The following is a 17,322-nucleotide window of genomic DNA, read 5'->3' as shown; positions in this document are numbered from 1 at the left end:
GAATCAGGGTTCCAGGATCTAGTGAAAGTCTACACACATAGAGGTATACCCATGCAGGCTTCCCTAGCTCAGTGGTCTATGCTAATGTATGTGTGCTGGGGAATCAGGTGTAGTTATAGGACAGAGGTGTGGTCATGCAGCCCATTTCTACACCATGCCATAAGTAATGTGAGAGGGGGGCTGGAGTGTTGACGCACTCTGATGGGCTCATTTCTCCACGATGGTTGCAGACCATTGAAAGGGACTCAAGTGGAGGTTAACACTGGGTAGGTCTTCACTACAGGAAAGAGATTGCAGTGTGCAAACCCTTCCTTCCTCAGAGCAAATACCAGCTTTAATCATAGTTAAGTGATACATCATAACTGAAAAGGCAGTAAACATCCCAGGGTAGAAGTATAGAAATATAAGCCCCCTCTCCCTGCCTGCTTTAACAGCATAGAGTGCCATAGGAGAAGCAGCCAGAAAAACGGACAGACGTTCTCTAACTGGAGAAGAACACATTTTTAAAAGGGAAGCATACCAAGTTGCTAAGTTCATATGCTGAACCAAGGAATTATGAGGCATATTTCTAACTCACAGCCAGACCTCAGTAATAAGCCTGCAAACTGTAGCTGTTCCCAAAGAACAAATATTGCCCCTTTGACAAATATTTTCACATAATCTGTCTTCTTCATGCAGTTGTAGTGCTGCATCCAAAGATCTTTGGCTACTGTACAGTTTTTGCTGCTGGGATGACTTTACTGAAATCACATTATTTAGTTGCTAATGCACATTTTTCCCAAACCAGCTAGCACCAGTATATGTAAGCATTTCAAGCAAACACCAGATACCGTGCCTGTGATGTGACCAGTTACAAGTGCCACAACTCACCCAGATTTATTGAGTGCATGTCCCTTCAGTTTCCAGAAGGCACAGTTGATTGCAAAATCTTCATGCAACCTAGTGCATTCTGACTTGATTATGTCTTCCTTGGCTTAGCCTTTTAATCCATAGGCTTGAGAGACAATTTACTGCTATGAACCACACTCTGTTTTCAATGGATTTTTAATACTATATAAACATTTATCTTGAAGGCATGGAGCCCTCCCTTGAAGGACAGTCTGCATTTAGATTGGTTTTCATTGTACTGTACTTATTTGCTTTAGAAAATGCAAACTGCGTTTTAAAATGCATAAAATTGCATCAATGCATTTTCAGTTCTAAATGTGTGTTTTTGTGTGTGTGTGCTGCAAGCTATTGATGCAAAACATTTTATTCCAGCTGGATATCCATATATTTTCCTTATTAGATCAGTTTATACTAGTTTGCCTTAACTTTAGGCATTTAAGAAATTTAAATTCATAATTATAAAAGGTCTGGCATTTATCATAGACTTAAGGACTATATTTTTGCATTTTTAATGCACTTGCTGTAGCAAGCAGTTTCTTGTGTACCTTCAGGCAGTTGTTCAAAGACTATGATCAATAATTTGCAAATTAGTCTCTTCTTCAAACACATCAGAAGAAGCAATGTTCTTCTGCCTTTGATTTTCTCTGATCAATGTTTTCAACAGAGATCTCTAAAGTGGTGCTCTATCATGAGTTCTTATTGACAACCTGCCAATACCTAGTTGAAAGTCATGCTGAAGCTGCCAATTTTCATGCTTCCAATGGGAAATTGAGAGATCAGCACGCTCTCCCTATAATGCCCAAATAAAATGGCATGAAGACTAATTTACAGTAAATCTCTTACTCTGTTGCCTTGAAGCTAGGTTTGAAATAAAAGATTCTATCCAGGGCTCACACAAAGGTGCTCATGCCTGGGGAATTCTCCACCCTTTCTCCAAAGCTAGGCACATTTTCTGGAGCTAACCTACAATAAAAGGGCAGTGGAAAGTGGCCCTAGAACAGTGTGTTTCAGTAACTTGTCAATTAACCAACAACTTCACCAGCTTCCATGAGAGCATCTCACCTGGAACATTTTAATGGGTGGAGCTAAAAGGTCCTTGTCCTTATTTTACAATAAGCAACAGCAAATTGTGTTACATGCAATCTGTATTTAGCTTGGCAATGATTCATTGGGGAAGAGCATTTACACATACCCACAGCAGCCCATGCGATGGTACAATGCAGACGGCCAAGTCACACTGGGAGAGAACCTGGTTTACTTTTCTATTTCTATTTCTATTTGTACTTGTAATTTATATTTTCCAAACACTTGACTGTAGGTAACTTTTTTTTGTTAAATAAAAGCGAGGAAAGTCTTTTTCCATCTCTCTATTATTCTGGAATAGCAACAAGTTGTTTTATTAGTTTATCTTGCCAAAAGCTTCCATGGCATTTATATTTTACTATGAATAGTTACAATATGTTTCATTTATTTTAATATTTCTAGCAATATCAGAGTTCTCTGGGAGTGTTCATAAGCAAGTAGAGAGGGATGAGCTGGTAGACACCAAATTCCATGGACTTGCAAAAGTTTGTCATAAAGTCCCTCACTGCAGGTTCCCGAGTAAAGTTTGTAGTTGTTGGGAAAGAGACAGGTCCTCTTGTAGATCAGCATCTGGATAAAGAAGGAGTAGTAGAGAGCAGGAATGGCCAGTTATCACAAGGAAGAGTTGTAAGAAGTGGGGTCCTGCAAGGACCTATAGTGGTCATAAATGATCTGGAGTTAGGGATGGATCAGTGAGGCAGCCAAGTCTGCTGAAATCCAAATCACATATACTTCACATATACACTGTGGGGGTCTCAGTTGGCAGTGACTGACCAGGAGACAGATCTTGGTATCATGATATATAAAGATACCAGCTATGATGGTGGTGTACTACCTCCACTGTCAGAGCCAGTATGTTTGTGAAGACCTGGGGAATTCCAGATGGATAGCTTCGCGTAGGCATCTGGTTGGCTACTGTGAGAACAGGTTGCTGAATTAAAAGGTCTGAGACATTAAGAGCTCTTCTTGTGTTTTTATGGATAGCAGATTGATGGTGTTGACCCAGTGTATAATAACTGAGAAGGATGAATCCCATGGAGAACATGAGGAAAGGGGTAGAAATTTATAGTGCAAGCACATAAATTTCGGTTCCTGCATCTTGAAAAGGATACTAGAAAGCTGGAAAACATGCAGAAAATGGCAACAAAAATGACCAAGGGGCAAAGGGCTGGTATTGACTTATAAAGCAGCCTGTTTTAATATCAGTAGCTGGGAGATAGAAAGGCAGACAGCACTTTAGCTTTCCCCAAAGTCAATTCAAGTAGCAAAGTTGTGCACACACCATGCAGCAGCTGCTTATACTGTATCTGGCTTTGGATAAAAGACTTGCTGGCTTTAAGTAAAGTCTTGATAAACACAGACATTCACCAAAACACTTAAAACAGCTTATCCAACATTTTGTACAAATTGCTGTTTTCTTTGGAGCAGACTCAAGGCATGAAGCTATATTTACACTAAGATTCCAAATGGTCAGTGGAATTTTCCACAAACATTTTCGATATTTCAAAGGCCAAAACCTTGGTACTTTGAGGCAGTAGCACATCACATTTGGTAACATAGTCACTGGTGAGAAGTTTAATCCTTTGTTTCTTACAGAGCACATGCGGCAAGCATAAGGAGACAATGAACATTTTAATAGGTCAAAAAGCTAAAGCACAGCTCTGAAGTTTAAGTTATACCTCAAGGGTGAAGTTAACAGCCCCCAATAATTTCACTTATTAAATTTACATCTTCACATGGGTGCCAAGAGGTCCATTTGGCTCTAACAAACCAAACAATATCTACAACAACCCAATAAACAATTGTAGTTCTATATTTTTTTAAAAAATCAAGAATAAACCTTTCCTCCTAGCAGCCATGCTTACAGCTGTCATTTTCAGAAACTAAAAAGACCTGATCTAAACTACTTCCTGTGAATGTGTGAAATAGTTTCATTATCTACTACCAGTTTCCCATGAAATTTTCATGCTATTATATTGGTGGGCACGTACTCCAACCTGAGCAAGGAGAAGTTCTGAAACTTTGTGTTTTGCCTTCAGTTTTAAACTAGTGGCTACAAAGTTTCTTTTCCTTGCTGTTTTAAAGTAAGGTATGATTTTATAATTTAGTTGCATTTTGTTTGGTTGTAAATTTTCTATTATTTAAACCCTGTAAGCTATCCAGAGACCTGTCATTATAGGGTGGCTATAAAAATTTGTGTGGAAGACATTACACAGCAAAGGGTGTTGTCACCACTAGAAAGTCCAGTTCTATGTTACTATGCTTCTCACTACTGAAGAATTGAGTGTTTGGAGCAAGGCTCCCCAATGTTCTTAAGAATAGCAGGGTATGTTCGTTTCAGTAACATTGCTCACATATAGAACACAGAGAACACAATCAAAAGACCACATGGGTTTACCATATGGGATCGTCTTCAACCTACATAAAGCTGTATGAAGCTGGCATGCCAAGTTAGACTCTTGGATCATCTAATCAAGTGGGTCCCAGATATTTGGAGCAGAATACAAACAGAAACTAGCACAGCCTCTAGCATTAATACAGCACGACCTATTCACTTCCCCTGTCAAAAAGGGCAGGTTGCCATGTTCTGCACCAGCTGCAACCTTGAACCATCTTCAAGGGGAGTGTCACAAAACATGTAGCATAGTGGCAGCCTTCGTTTTCCTCATAGTTGGTTGAAACAACCAATTCACAACTGGATCCGCTTTAATATATCTTTTGCACTGCAAAGAACATTTGGTTGGAAATCACGACCATTGGGGCGGGGGGAAACCCACACCAAAAAAAAAAGCACACACATCTTTACCATTGAGAACAACTGACTTGTTGTAACACATTTTATTGGCAGCCAGCCAGTACTTTCCTCAAATACAAATAACAGTGTTCTTTGAGGAGGACAACTGTCAAGCAAAGACTGCCAAAAAGGACGATAATCCAAGAAAACGATTAGGCCTTTCTATACAAAACAGAAGAAACAGTAAGTGTTTATAATGAGAAAGCTTTCAGTTCACCCAACAATATTTTAGGCCACAGGGCTATCTTAAAAGATATTTAAATCCACTATGTTGTAGCTGAACATAGTTCTGAAGTTACACACAATAGGTAACCTCAAAGACTTTAAAACTAGCCTGGAAGGCCTAAATGCTACCTAGTTTTTCATTTTCAAGAGAACACTTGAGAGACAGCCAGCACTTGACTCCTACGTCACATGAAAGCAGAGCGCATGTAACACTTAGCAAAAGTCTTGAGGTACAAAGTGTACTAGAAACGTTTCACATTTTCTACAGTGATGTTCCCAAAGACTTTGGCATAAATACGCTTTTCCATACTCTTCTGTCTCTTGCACATATCAAAGAACATAAACACATGCAAACCACACACATAATGGAAAGCTATTAATATGCTCTCAGAAAAAGCTCGCATTAAAATTCCCTGTCCCAACAGACTCTTAATAATATATACTATGACATTCAGAAATATTTACAATGAGTTTGTAATTATTAAGTAGATGGAACACAAGTTTAAAGGAATTGGTGTAACAGGCCTAACAGAATATCCAGTCAACTAATCTACATTTATTTACTGTCAAACAAGTGTTATACCAAATATAAACTATGATTGTTCATAAGATTCTAGTTTATAATTGAAAGAGGCGGAGGAGAGATGGAGAAACAACTGCTATAGGACAAAGCAGAAATGGCAGCAACGCTCTAAGAAAACAGATGTTATATCAGGCCAAAGACCAGCATCCTATTCTCACATTGGCCACCCAGACGCCTGTGGGAAACTCACAAGAAGCATTAGAACACAACAGCACTCTGCCCTCCAGTGGTTTCCAGCAACTGGCATTCAGAAGCATGACTAACTGTGGAGGCAGAGTACAGTTATCATGGCCACAGCTATCCTAGCTCTCTCCTCCATAAATTTGTCAATGCTATTTTGAAATTATGCAAGTTTGTGGCCACTACTGCTTCCTGTGGGAGTGAGTTCCATAGTTTAACTATGTGCTGTGTGAATAAGTACAGTGGTTCCTCAGGTTAAGAACTTAATTCGTTCTGGAGGTCCATTCTTAACCTGAAACTGTTCTTAACCTGAGGTACCACTTTAGCTAATGGGGCCTCCCACTGCCACAGCGCCACCACCGCACGATTTCTGTCCTCACCCTGAAGCAAAGTTCTTAACGCAAGGTACTATTTCTGGGTTAGCAGAGTCTGTAACCTGAAGCGTCTGTAACCCGAGGTACCACTGTACTTTCTTTCATCTGTCCTGAATCTTCCAATGTTCACCTTTATGCTGAATGTTCAATAGTTCTAGTGGACAATGAGACATTCAGTTCACTGAAGCCTGCTAACTTCATTAAGCTATAGTTTGTAATCATAAACAACCATAAACATAATGGGACTCACTTCTGAGTAAATCTGTTTAGAATTGCATTGTAAATTTGTGGTATGTGGCCACAAATTAAGATTCTTCTGTCAAAACATTCTATCTATCATCTATCATCTATCTATCTATCTATCTATCTATCTATCTCTCTATCACATGCACATACTGTATTGAATAATGAAAGGAATAAACTACAGAACTGCAGGCAAATGACTATTAATTTTCAATTTTATAAACTCAGATGTATTTTTATTTAAATGAGATACTGATTTACTTCCCTTTTTATGTTCAAGACAGCTTATATCAAAAACACCACAAGATAAGAACAAAACAAAAGCAACTAGAAAAGGCCAAACCACTAAAAACATTCAGCCACCAAAAAAATTCCATAGCCTCATCAAATCAGCATCCAAAAGCCATTTAAACCAGCAAGTCTTACAGTCTCAAGGGAAGCCTGGTGTAATTGCAACAAATGGTCTGCTTCCACTTTACTTGAGAGACCACCTTATCCTTTATATACCGTATTTTTCGTCCTATAGGGTGCACCGGCCCATAGGACGCACCTCGCTTTTTTTGGGGGGGGAAATGAATAAAAAAAATATATTCCCCCTCCCCGCCGCAGCTGCCGCCCCAAGCCTTGCACACACCTGCCCGAAGCATGGGGCACCCTACGGAGGGCTCCGGGTGCTTCGGGCTGCAGGCTGCCGCCCCAAGCCTCGCGCGCTCGGCGGGACCTCCTGCCGGGCGTGCAAGGCTTGCGGACACTCGCCCGAAGCACGGGGAGCCCTCCAGAGGGCTCCCCGTGCTTCGGGCGACAGGCTGCCGCCCCAAGCCTTGCGCGCTCAGCGGGACCTCCTGCCTGGCGTGCAAGGCTTGCGGACACTCGCCGGGGCTGCAGGCTGCTGCCCGCAAGCCTTGTGAGCCCGCGGGAACTCCCGCCGGGCTTGCAAGGCTTGCGGATAGCTTCCTGAACACATCAGTAGCTACTGGAGAGCGAGAGGGGTCGGTGCGCACCGATGCCTCTCGCTCTCCAGGCTTCAGCGAAAGCCTGCATTCACCCCATAGGACACACACAGATTTCCCCTTCATTTTTGGAGGGGGAAAAGTGCGTCCTATGGGGCAAAAAATACGGTAACTAGTAGTTCACTGTGGTCTGCAAGAGATTTTCTTCTGAGGTTCAAAACTGATCACAAACTCACTCCACAGTAATACAGAGCAGAGCTTGTAGTGTGGCTGCCCCTGCTCTACAAAACAGTGTTTCTGCCATATGACATAGACATCCACTACCATCACTTTCCAGAAAGAATTGAAGACATTTTGTTCTGGCAAGCTTTCCTGGCTGGAAGCATAGGTCTCTGCCACAGTTGCCTCCTTTTATTGTTTTTCGGTTCATTTGCTGTTATTTTCTATGCCGTTTCTAACCTGCTTTTTATTATATTGCGTGCATCACCTTGAAACATATATGTGGAAAGCTACTGATTAATTATTATTATCTCCATTGCAACTGAACTGGAATGTTTTACACATAAGCATTTCATTTTTTAAAAAACTCATTATAACATTTTATGCCTGTTATTTGATTTCTATCTAAATATTTAGAAATTTTGCAACATGCCAGCATTGAGGTAATTTTCTTTTCCAATAAATTATGTGCATTTCCTGGGCCAAAATAAGCATATAGTTTAAGGGGCAGAGCAGCCTAAACTTCAACATATCATTAAGGGGTTCCAAGAAATGGTCCCCCATGGTAACCACATAATCCTGTGAAGTAGGTTGGGAAGAGAGACAGTAGCCAGCCCAAGGTGACTCTGGCTGAGCAGGGATTGGAGCATGCCTCTCCTTGCTTCAACTCCCATATTCTAAGAATGGTTTGACTATACAGTGGTACCTCGGGTTACAGATCTTTCAGGTTACAGACTCTGCTAACCCAGAAATAGAACCTCGGGTTAAGAACTTTGCTTCAGGGTGAGGACAGAAATTGCGTGGCGGTGGGAGGCTCCATTAGCTAAAGTGGTACCTCAGGTTAAGAACAGTTTCAGGTTAAGAACGGACCTCCAGAACGAATTAAGTTCTTAACCCGAGGTACCACTGTATGTCCAATTACTATATGTCCTTAGCTGATTTATGGTATAGTAATGCAGCCCAAGTACCACTATGTGCTATTTTAGAAATCACTTGATACTCCATATTCAAAATCTACTAAAACAGAGATTGGGATGAGTCAGAGAAATCAAGAAAGTTAAACCACAACTATCCAAATGCTTCTGAACAACTTTGCCTCACTTTAAATGCCAGAGTTAACTAATTCATTTCTGACTTAACACATCTACAATGGTACCTCTGGTTACGAACGCTTCTGGTTACTAGCTCCGCTAACCCAGAAGTAGCTGCTCCTGGTTGCGAATTTTGTCCCAGGATGCGAACAGAAATCTTGTGCTGGGGCATGCGTGCGTGCAGCGGGAGACTCCATTAGCGAAAGCGCGCCTCAGGTTAAGAACGGTTTCGGGTTAAGAACGGACCTCCAGAACGAATTAAGTTCGTAACCAGAGGTACCACTGTATTTGTATTTACAGTGGTACCTCGGGTTACAGATGATTCAGGTTACAGACTCTGCTAACCCAAAAATAGTACCTCGGATTACGAACTTTGCTTCAGGATGAGAACAGAAATTGTGCAGCGGCAGCGCAGCGGCAGCAGCGGGAGGCCTCATTAGCTAAAGTCTTGCTTCAGGTTAAGAACAGTTTCAGGTTAAGAATGGACCTCCAGAACGAATTAAGTTCTTAACCCAAGGTACCACTGTATTTTGAATGGTTATATCCAGCTTTATAGCCTGAGTGGCTCCCAAAGATTATAAAAATAAAAATCACACCTAAATCTAGTACAGGAACATAAATTATATGGCGTTCACAGAGAAACAGGATTATTCAGGCAGCATTTTGCATCCTGCTCTTCCAGGCAACTCCTATCAAAGTCTGCTGGCACAAAGGATCTCGTTCAGCAGTCTGGCCTTTCTGGTAGATGCCAGGCAAGAGCTTTCACCAAGGGCCTCTGAGAAGGTAGTGGGGCAGAGCCACTTAGCAACAAAATGTGATCAAAACATAAACATAAAATCTAACATCCAGCTCCAGATAAGAGAATGTGGAAGTACAATATATCTGCAGAGAGTCTGAAATCTAGCAGAAGCAAAGCTATGAAGTTCAATAGATTGACTTTATGAAAGACTTAAGCATTCAGAACTTACTAAGTATCTCTCTTCTTGTCTCATGCTTGGGGTGCGGATCATGTGGTTCTGCTCCCCTCTCCAATCTCCAAAGCGGCGGAAAAAGTAGTTGGATAAAAAACGGTTGATGGGATCTCTAATAATATTGATGTATACTGGTTGGTCTCCTCCAAACCTGGACAACAGAAACAAAGAAAAATCAAATCACAGACACCCATGTCAAAACATGTAAAACTTCAGTATCTGAGGAGGTTGTTTCTTGCATTTTTTTAAAAAAATTAAAATTACAACTACAATATTATTTCTGAAGCCACAAGTATAAGGCTTTTCTGTCCCTTAAAGCAGGGGTTAAATACTACACATTAGAAAAAGCACACTGTAATCTGGCATCTTAGTATTAGAGAAGCACACTGTAATCAACAAAATTTATTTTACTGAAGCTTACTAGGGAATCTCATCTTACTGATGATAAATCACATGGTTGTCAGTTTGACTTTAATCAAGTTTCTGTGTACCTCATATTATATAGCAGTATTCAAAGGCACTATTTATTTTATTTTTAAAACTGTACATCAAAGAAAGTGTTTACTGTATTTATATTCTACTTTTATGTAGGACTCCCAGTGGTTTTGATAGTCAGGTCCATCCACATCTACTTAGTTTCAATACTGTTTCTGGCATTCCTAGACCATCCACCAGGCTTGTAGTGACAACAGTTAAAATCACAAGTGTGTTTCAAACAGTAAATCTTTGAAAAATGGGAGGGGGGGATGTTAATGCTTGTGCTTTCAAAGAAAGTATTTTCCTTATCCTTTTGTGTGTTGGAAGAATAAATGTACCGTATTTTTCGCCCTATAGGATGCACTTTTTCCCCTCCAAAAATGAAGGGGAAATGTGTGTGCGTCCTATGGGGCGAATGCAGGCTTTCCCAGGCTTCTTGCAGCTCTGCGCCACCCTCCGGATCCCGGCGCGAAGCCGCACGGGGCTCCGGAGGGTGGCGCAGAGCTGCCTGGGCTCCAGGGCTTCTTGCAGCTCCGCGCCACCCTCCCGATCCCGGCACGAAGCCGTGCAGGGCTCCGGAGGGTGGCGCGGAGCTGCCTGCGCTCCAGGGCTTCCTGCACCTCTGCGCCACCCTCCGGATCTCGGCACGAAGCCGCGCGGGGCTCCGGAGAGTGGCGCGGAGCTGCCTGCGCTCCAGGGCTTCCTGCAGCTCTGCGCCACCCTCCCGATCCTGGCGCGAAGCCGCGTGGGGCTCCGGAGGGTGGCACAGAGCTGTCTGCGCTCCAGGGCTTCTTTTTTTTTTTTATAAAATTTTTATTAGTTTTACAACATTTTTAGGAAAAAACAGACAAACATTAAAATTGACAAACAAACACGTATAGTTTCAAACATATTTTCATAAACCTCTTTTCTTGGACTTCCCCATACCCCCCCTCTCTGCATCCCAATGCCCATAGTTCAACTAGCAACTCCCAATTGTTACTTTCCAATCTCTATCATCTTAGTCCTCTCTTATAATCTGACCTTATATCCCTGTACCCCTTTGTTTCTGAAAACCACAACATTTTAACATTCATTAAGTTTATAGTAGTCCTTAAGATAGCTTTTGAATTTTCTCCATTCTTCTTCCACCGTCTCTTTTCGTTGGTCACGGATTCTGCCTGTCATCTCGGCCAGTGTCATATAGTCCATCACTTTCATCTGCCATTCTTCCAAAGTGGGTAGATCTTGTGTCTTCCAGTACTTTGCGATGAGTATTCTTGCTGCTGTTGTGGCATACATGAAAAAAGCTCTATCTTTCTTTGTCACCAATTGGCCGACAATGCCCAAGAGAAAGGCCTCTGGTTTTTTAGAAAAGGTACATTTAAGTACCTTTTTCATTTCATTATAGATCATTTCCCAGAAGGCCTTAATCTTCGGGCATGTCCACCAAAGGTGATAAAAGGTACCTTCAGTCTCTTTACACTTCCAACATTTGTTATCGGGCAAATGGTAGATCTTTGCCAGCTTGACTGGGGTCATGTACCACCTGTATACCATTTTCATAATGTTTTCCTTTAAGGCATTACATGCCGTAAATTTTATACCGGTGTTCCATAACCATTCCCAGTCAGCTGACATAATGTTATGTCCAACATCCTGAGCCCACTTAATCATAGCCGATTTAACTGTTTCATCCTGTGTGTTCCATTTCAGCAACAAGTTGTACATTCTAGATAGATTCTTAGTATTGGGTTCTAACAGTTCGGTTTCTAGTTTTGATTTTTCCACCTGGAAACCGACTTTCCTGTCCTGTTTAAAAAATTCCATTATTTGGCGATATTGGAACCAATTTTCTACTTTATGCTTCAATTTCTCCTGACTTTGTAGTTTGAACTTATCTCCATCCTGTTCTAAAATTTCCCAATACTTCGGCCATCCGACCTCCATATTGAGTTTCTTCACTGCTTTAGCCTCCACTGGTGACACCCATCTAGGGGTTTTGTTTTCCAATAGATCTTTATATCTTGTCCAAACATTAAACAATGCTTTTCTGACAATGTGATTTTTAAAGGCACTATTAACTTTATCATACCAAAGATATGCATGCCAACCAAAAGCGTTATTGAAACCTTCCAGATCCAAGATGTCTGTGTTCTCGAGGAGCATCCATTCTTTGAGCCAGCAAAAAGCTGCTGCCTCATAGTACAATTTTAGATCCGGCAGGGCAAAACCCCCTCTCTCTTTAGCATCTGTCAATATTTTAAATTTAATTCGGGGCTTTTTGCCCTGCCAGACAAATTTCGAGATATCTTTGTGCCACCTCTTAAAACATTCCATCTTATCAATAATCTGCAAGGTCTGAAACAAAAATAACATTCTAGGCAATACATTCATTTTAATTACTGCAATTCGGCCTAACATTGACAATTTCAAATTTGACCATATTTCTAAATCTTTTTTAATTTCTGACCAACATTTTTCATAGTTGTCCTTATACAAATTCTGATTCTTAGATGTTAGATAAATCCCTAGATATTTGACCTTCTTGACCACAGTCAAACCTGTTTCCTCTTGAAATTTCTCCTTTTCCATATCTGTTAGGTTTTTCCCTAAAACTTTGGTTTTTTGCTTGTTCAACTTAAATCCAGCTACCTGGCCAAACTGTTGTATTATTTCTAATACCTTTTTCGTACTAGTGTTTGGCTCTTGCAAAGTCAATACTAGGTCATCTGCGAATGCTCTTAACTTATAATGTTTAGCTCCGACCTGTACACCTTTGACCTGCTGGTCATTTCTTATCATGTTCAACAACACCTCCAGAACTGAAATAAAAAGTAGTGGGGAAATCGGGCACCCCTGTCTTGTTCCTTTTTCTATCTTAAGTTCCTCAGTCACAACATTATTTACAATCAGTTTAGCTTTTTGTTCAGAATATATTGCAGCCATACCATTCTCAAAACCCTGGCCTACCCCCATCCCATGAAGATTCTTCCTCATAAAACTCCAAGAAATATTATCGAAGGCTTTCTCCGCATCCACAAAAATCAATACTGCTTTAGTGTTTATATTCACCTCTAGCTTTTCCAGAATGTCTATTACATTCCTTACATTATCTGCCAGGTGTCTTTTAGGAAGAAAGCCTGCTTGGTCCTTATGAATCTTCTCCATCAAGACTCTTTTAAATCTTTTTGCCAAAATGTCTGCAAAAATTTTGTAATCCACATTGAGCAATGATATTGGGCGGTAGTTCTTGAGTTGGGTCTTTTCAGTCTCTGACTTTGGTATGAGTGAAATATATGCCTCTTTCCACGATTCAGGTGCCCTTTTTCCCTCAAGGATCTCATTACAAACTTCTCTTAGTGGTTGAGTCAACCATTCCTTCAGCGATTTGTAGTATCTGGAAGTCAGTCCATCTGGTCCCGGAGATTTGCCCAGTTGCATATTCTGAATGGCAGCCTCTATCTCTTGTTCTGAGATTCTCTGGTTCAAGTCCATCTTACTTTGATGAGAGATATTTTGTAGTCCATATTTTCCAAGGAATTTGTCTATATCTTCTTCATTTTGCGGGCCTTGAGTGTAGAGTTTTTTAAAATAACTTAAAAAGCAATTTCTGATTTCATTGGGTTTGGATATATTCTTTCCATCCACCTCAAGGCTTGTAACTGTATTTAGTTTCTGCCTTTTCTTCAGTTGCCATGCCAGAAGTTTACCACATTTATTTGCTGATTCAAAGGTCTTTTGCTTCATTTGCTTTATCTTCCATTCAATCTCTTGGTTCATCAATTCCATATATTGTGTTTGATATAGCTTGATCTCTCTTAAAATGTCCTGAGACTTTGGTTTTGTTCTTAATTTCCTCTCTCCTTCCTTTATCATTTCCAAAATCTTCTCTTTTTTCTCATTTTGTTTTTTCCTCTTTATTGAATTTTGTTGAATCAAAAATCCTCTCATAACCGCTTTACTTGCATCCCAGATCACTCTTTTGTCCACGTCGGTCCTCAAATTTATTTCAAAATAGTCTTTTAGGGTCTTTTGGGCCTTCGTGAGAATCTCCTTATCACAAAAGAGGGTGTCATTCATTCTCCATCTAAATTGACCAGTTATTGTGAGTTTCATCTCCATCTTCACGGCGTTATGGTCGGAGCAAGTTTTTGGGCAGATTTCCACTTTCTTGATCTTTGGGGCCATTCCACTAGTAACCCAGATTTGATCGATTCTGGTCCAGGTCATCATTGCTTGGGAGAAGAAGGTTCCCTCTCTCTCCAGAGGGTTCCTTGTTCTCCAAATGTCTATCAAGTCCATGTTTTCGGTCATTTCAAAAAAAGTCTTAGGGAGTCTCCCTTCTTTGGTGACTGTTAGTCTTTGTGCCTTGTCCATATTGGTGGAGACCACGCCATTCATGTCTCCCATGATTATCATATTGTAATCCAGATAATCCATCAACGTTTCATGAAGTCTCTTGAAGAAGTCGGATTTGCCTTCATTTGGTGCATAAATTCCGACAACTAAAAATTTTTCTCCTTGTACTTGTATCTCCAGAGCCAGATATCTCCCTTGTTCATCTTTGAATATCATTTTTGGAGCCCATTTCTCCTTCACATATATTACAACTCCTCTCTTCTTAACTTTGTCTGATGAAATAAATTCTTGTCCTAGCCTTTTATTTGTAAGTAATCTCCTGTGGGCTCTGGTTATATGAGTTTCTTGTAAACATATCAGGTCCAGTTGTTCTCTATTTAATACATGAAATACTTGTCTTCTCTTCAAAGGCCCATTGAGCCCATTACAATTCCAACTAAGGAATTGCAGAGCCATCTTGCTATTTTTCTAAGGCTCCTCCAACAGCTCCCAGTTGTTGCTCTTCTTCTGATGGTGGTGGTTTTTGTCCAAACGAGAGATTCAGGATGTCCAGCGCTCTCCTCTGTTCTGCAAGTGCGTCCACGGTCCCCTTCTGTAGATCCTCCTGGTATCTTGCCAAAAATTTGTCTTTATCTTGAATTGTCTTTATTTTCACCTTGTTTGCCTTGTAGTCAAATGACAGCCCTTGTGGGAATTCCCACCTGAAGCGGATAGAGTTTTTCTTTAATAAAAGGGCTAAGTCCTTGTAGAAGTTTCTTAAGTCCAGAATGTATTTTGGGATGTCTTTAAAGATCTGTACAGCTGAATTTCCAATTTGCAAGGCCTTTTCAAAGTGTAGTCCCAATATTTTGTCTCTTTCCTCCTTGGATCTGAGTGTGATCAAACAGTCTCTCGGGGTCTTTCTGTTTTGCTTTTTGCCCAATCTAAAGGCAGTCGTAATTTTGAATTCGTCTTCCTGAAGGTCCCAACAGTCCACAAACTCCCGTATCAAGTATTCCACAAGGTTGTCTCCTTCGTTCTCCGGAATCAGTCTTATTTTTAAATTTCTCTCTTTCCTCTGTAACTCCCACAAGGCCAAAGTTGCATCATGCTCATAGACCTTCTTGGCGATCGGCTCTAATTTCTCCTGTGTCTCTCCCGCAGTAGCTTTGGCATCTTCCGCAATTTGGCGCGTAGTGGCGTTTTCCTCCACCAATTTATTTATAGATTCTGTATTCTGGTTTAATCTTGCTGAAATTTCTGTTAGTTTTAGTGTATTCTCTGAAGTCTGTTTTGTCAGAGACTCCAGAGTTTGGTTTATCTTGAGCAGGGCATCTGTCACAGCTTCCATGGAGACGGCTGCTCCTTTGTCTTGTCCTGTTGTTCCTGTTGATCCTACTGTTGCGCCTGAAATTGAGCCTCTTTTCTTTACCTGTAGCTGCTGCAGCTGTTGTTGTTGTTGCTTGGTCTTGGCTCTTGTGACTATCTCTTCTTGTGCGCCACTCATGTCAAGGTCAGTTCCCACGGGATTTATTCTCCCTTGGAAAATTCCACTGTCTTAGGCCGTGCCGGACTTCACTTTGTCCTCTAGAGGGAGTAAATCAAAATGGCCATAGAGCAAAGTTTCCAAGTATAGAAACAAAGGAGACTGTCCAGAATGTAAAAAGGCAGATTAACACAGTCAAAGTCAGTGTTACTAAAAACTTGTTACTTCAGGTTGCCACAGTTGCCCAATTTATGCTACTTCTTCTTGTATTGTACAGTAGCCAAGCACTGTGGAAACTTTGTATCAAGGTATCACTTCACAGGGAGAAGTCAGTTCAGTGTGCTAAAAAGGCAGACCGTTTCATTTTCAGATAGATGAGACAGCAGAGGTTTTTTTTACTTCCAACAGATCATGCAGTTATTGTTCGAATTCACCTCCCCTCTGCCCTGCTAGCTAGAGGGGAGATCAAAGGGTCTAAATGTCCGGTTAAGCTGATCAAAGAGCAGGTTTAAACGGATGCAGGCTTAGCGCTCCGTTGCTTTCACTTTCATGCAGTCGGGGGGAGGCAGACTTCCTTTGTTTAGATCTCCCCCATTTTTAGCCCAATTTTTAAGATTTAAAGAGTCCCGATTATATTTCAGCTCTTACTCACGGGGATTCAGTCCAAATTTTCTTTTCAGGAAGGAATCGGCGCTCTCCGCTTATGGCGACGCGGCTTCACTTCGCAGGCTGGGTAGCGACTCTCAGCACCGCGCTCACTCCCGATGTCGATCCGTAGCCTTTAGAAAGGCTCTTTCACGGTACCGGGGGGCGCAAAGGTGCCCACCGAGTCTCCTTGTTCTCAGGCTTCAGCGCCTGGGATTTTAGGGGTCCCCCGCTTGCCGTAGCGGGTAAGACCCGAACTTGCGAAGCAGTCCTTCTCCGGAGCTCGGAGCTAGGACCGCCATTAAGCGCTGGCACCGACCGGAAGTCTCTGCGCTCCAGGGCTTCTTGCAGCTCTGCGCCACCCTCCCGATCCCGGCGCGAAGCCGCGCGGGGCTCCGGAGGGTGGCGCGGAGCTGCCTGCACTCCAGGGCTTCCTGCAGCTCTGTGCCACCCTCTGGATCTCATTCCGAAGCCTGATGCGCGCTGAAGAGCGCCCCCTGGCTTCGCGCACCTCTCCGCAAGCCTGGGGAGACCGGCGCGGCTCCCTAGGCTTGCAGATGGCAGGCTGTTCTGGGGGCTGGGGTCGGGGGAAGCTCGGGCTTCCCCCGCGCCTGCCCCATGCCTGGGGAGGGAAATTTTTTTTTTCTTTATCCCCCCCCCAAAAAAATTAGGTGCGTCCTATGGTGCGGTGCGTCCTATGGGGCGAAAAATACGGTACTTTTCAATGAACCAGTTCAAGTTGAAGGGAACCACTGAATTGTTAGCACAAAGAATTGTCAGCATTCCTCCTCCT

The 17,322-nt window shown here is 41.8% G+C and overlaps 2 protein-coding genes across 5 annotated transcripts in view; one reads left to right on the top strand and one right to left on the bottom strand.

Annotated features, from left to right (window-relative positions):
• Positions 1 to 17,322, bottom strand: part of UST (uronyl 2-sulfotransferase) — a 118,474-nt gene that overhangs the window by 38,608 nt on the left and 62,544 nt on the right. Inside the window, exon 5 of the mRNA XM_083496285.1 lies at positions 9,599 to 9,752. Within this exon, the coding sequence (XP_083352411.1) occupies positions 9,599 to 9,752 (154 nt within the window). The remainder of the gene's footprint in view (positions 1 to 9,598; positions 9,753 to 17,322) is intronic.
• Positions 1 to 17,322, top strand: part of LOC310703746 (uncharacterized protein) — a 151,962-nt gene that overhangs the window by 85,514 nt on the left and 49,126 nt on the right. The gene's annotated exons all lie outside the window — the stretch shown is intronic.

Source organism: Podarcis liolepis (assembly GCF_965112155.1).
Source record: "Podarcis liolepis genome assembly, chromosome: 3".
Classification (NCBI taxonomy): Eukaryota; Metazoa; Chordata; class Lepidosauria; order Squamata; family Lacertidae; genus Podarcis; species Podarcis liolepis.
This window is presented reverse-complemented; position numbering and strand designations above follow the sequence as displayed.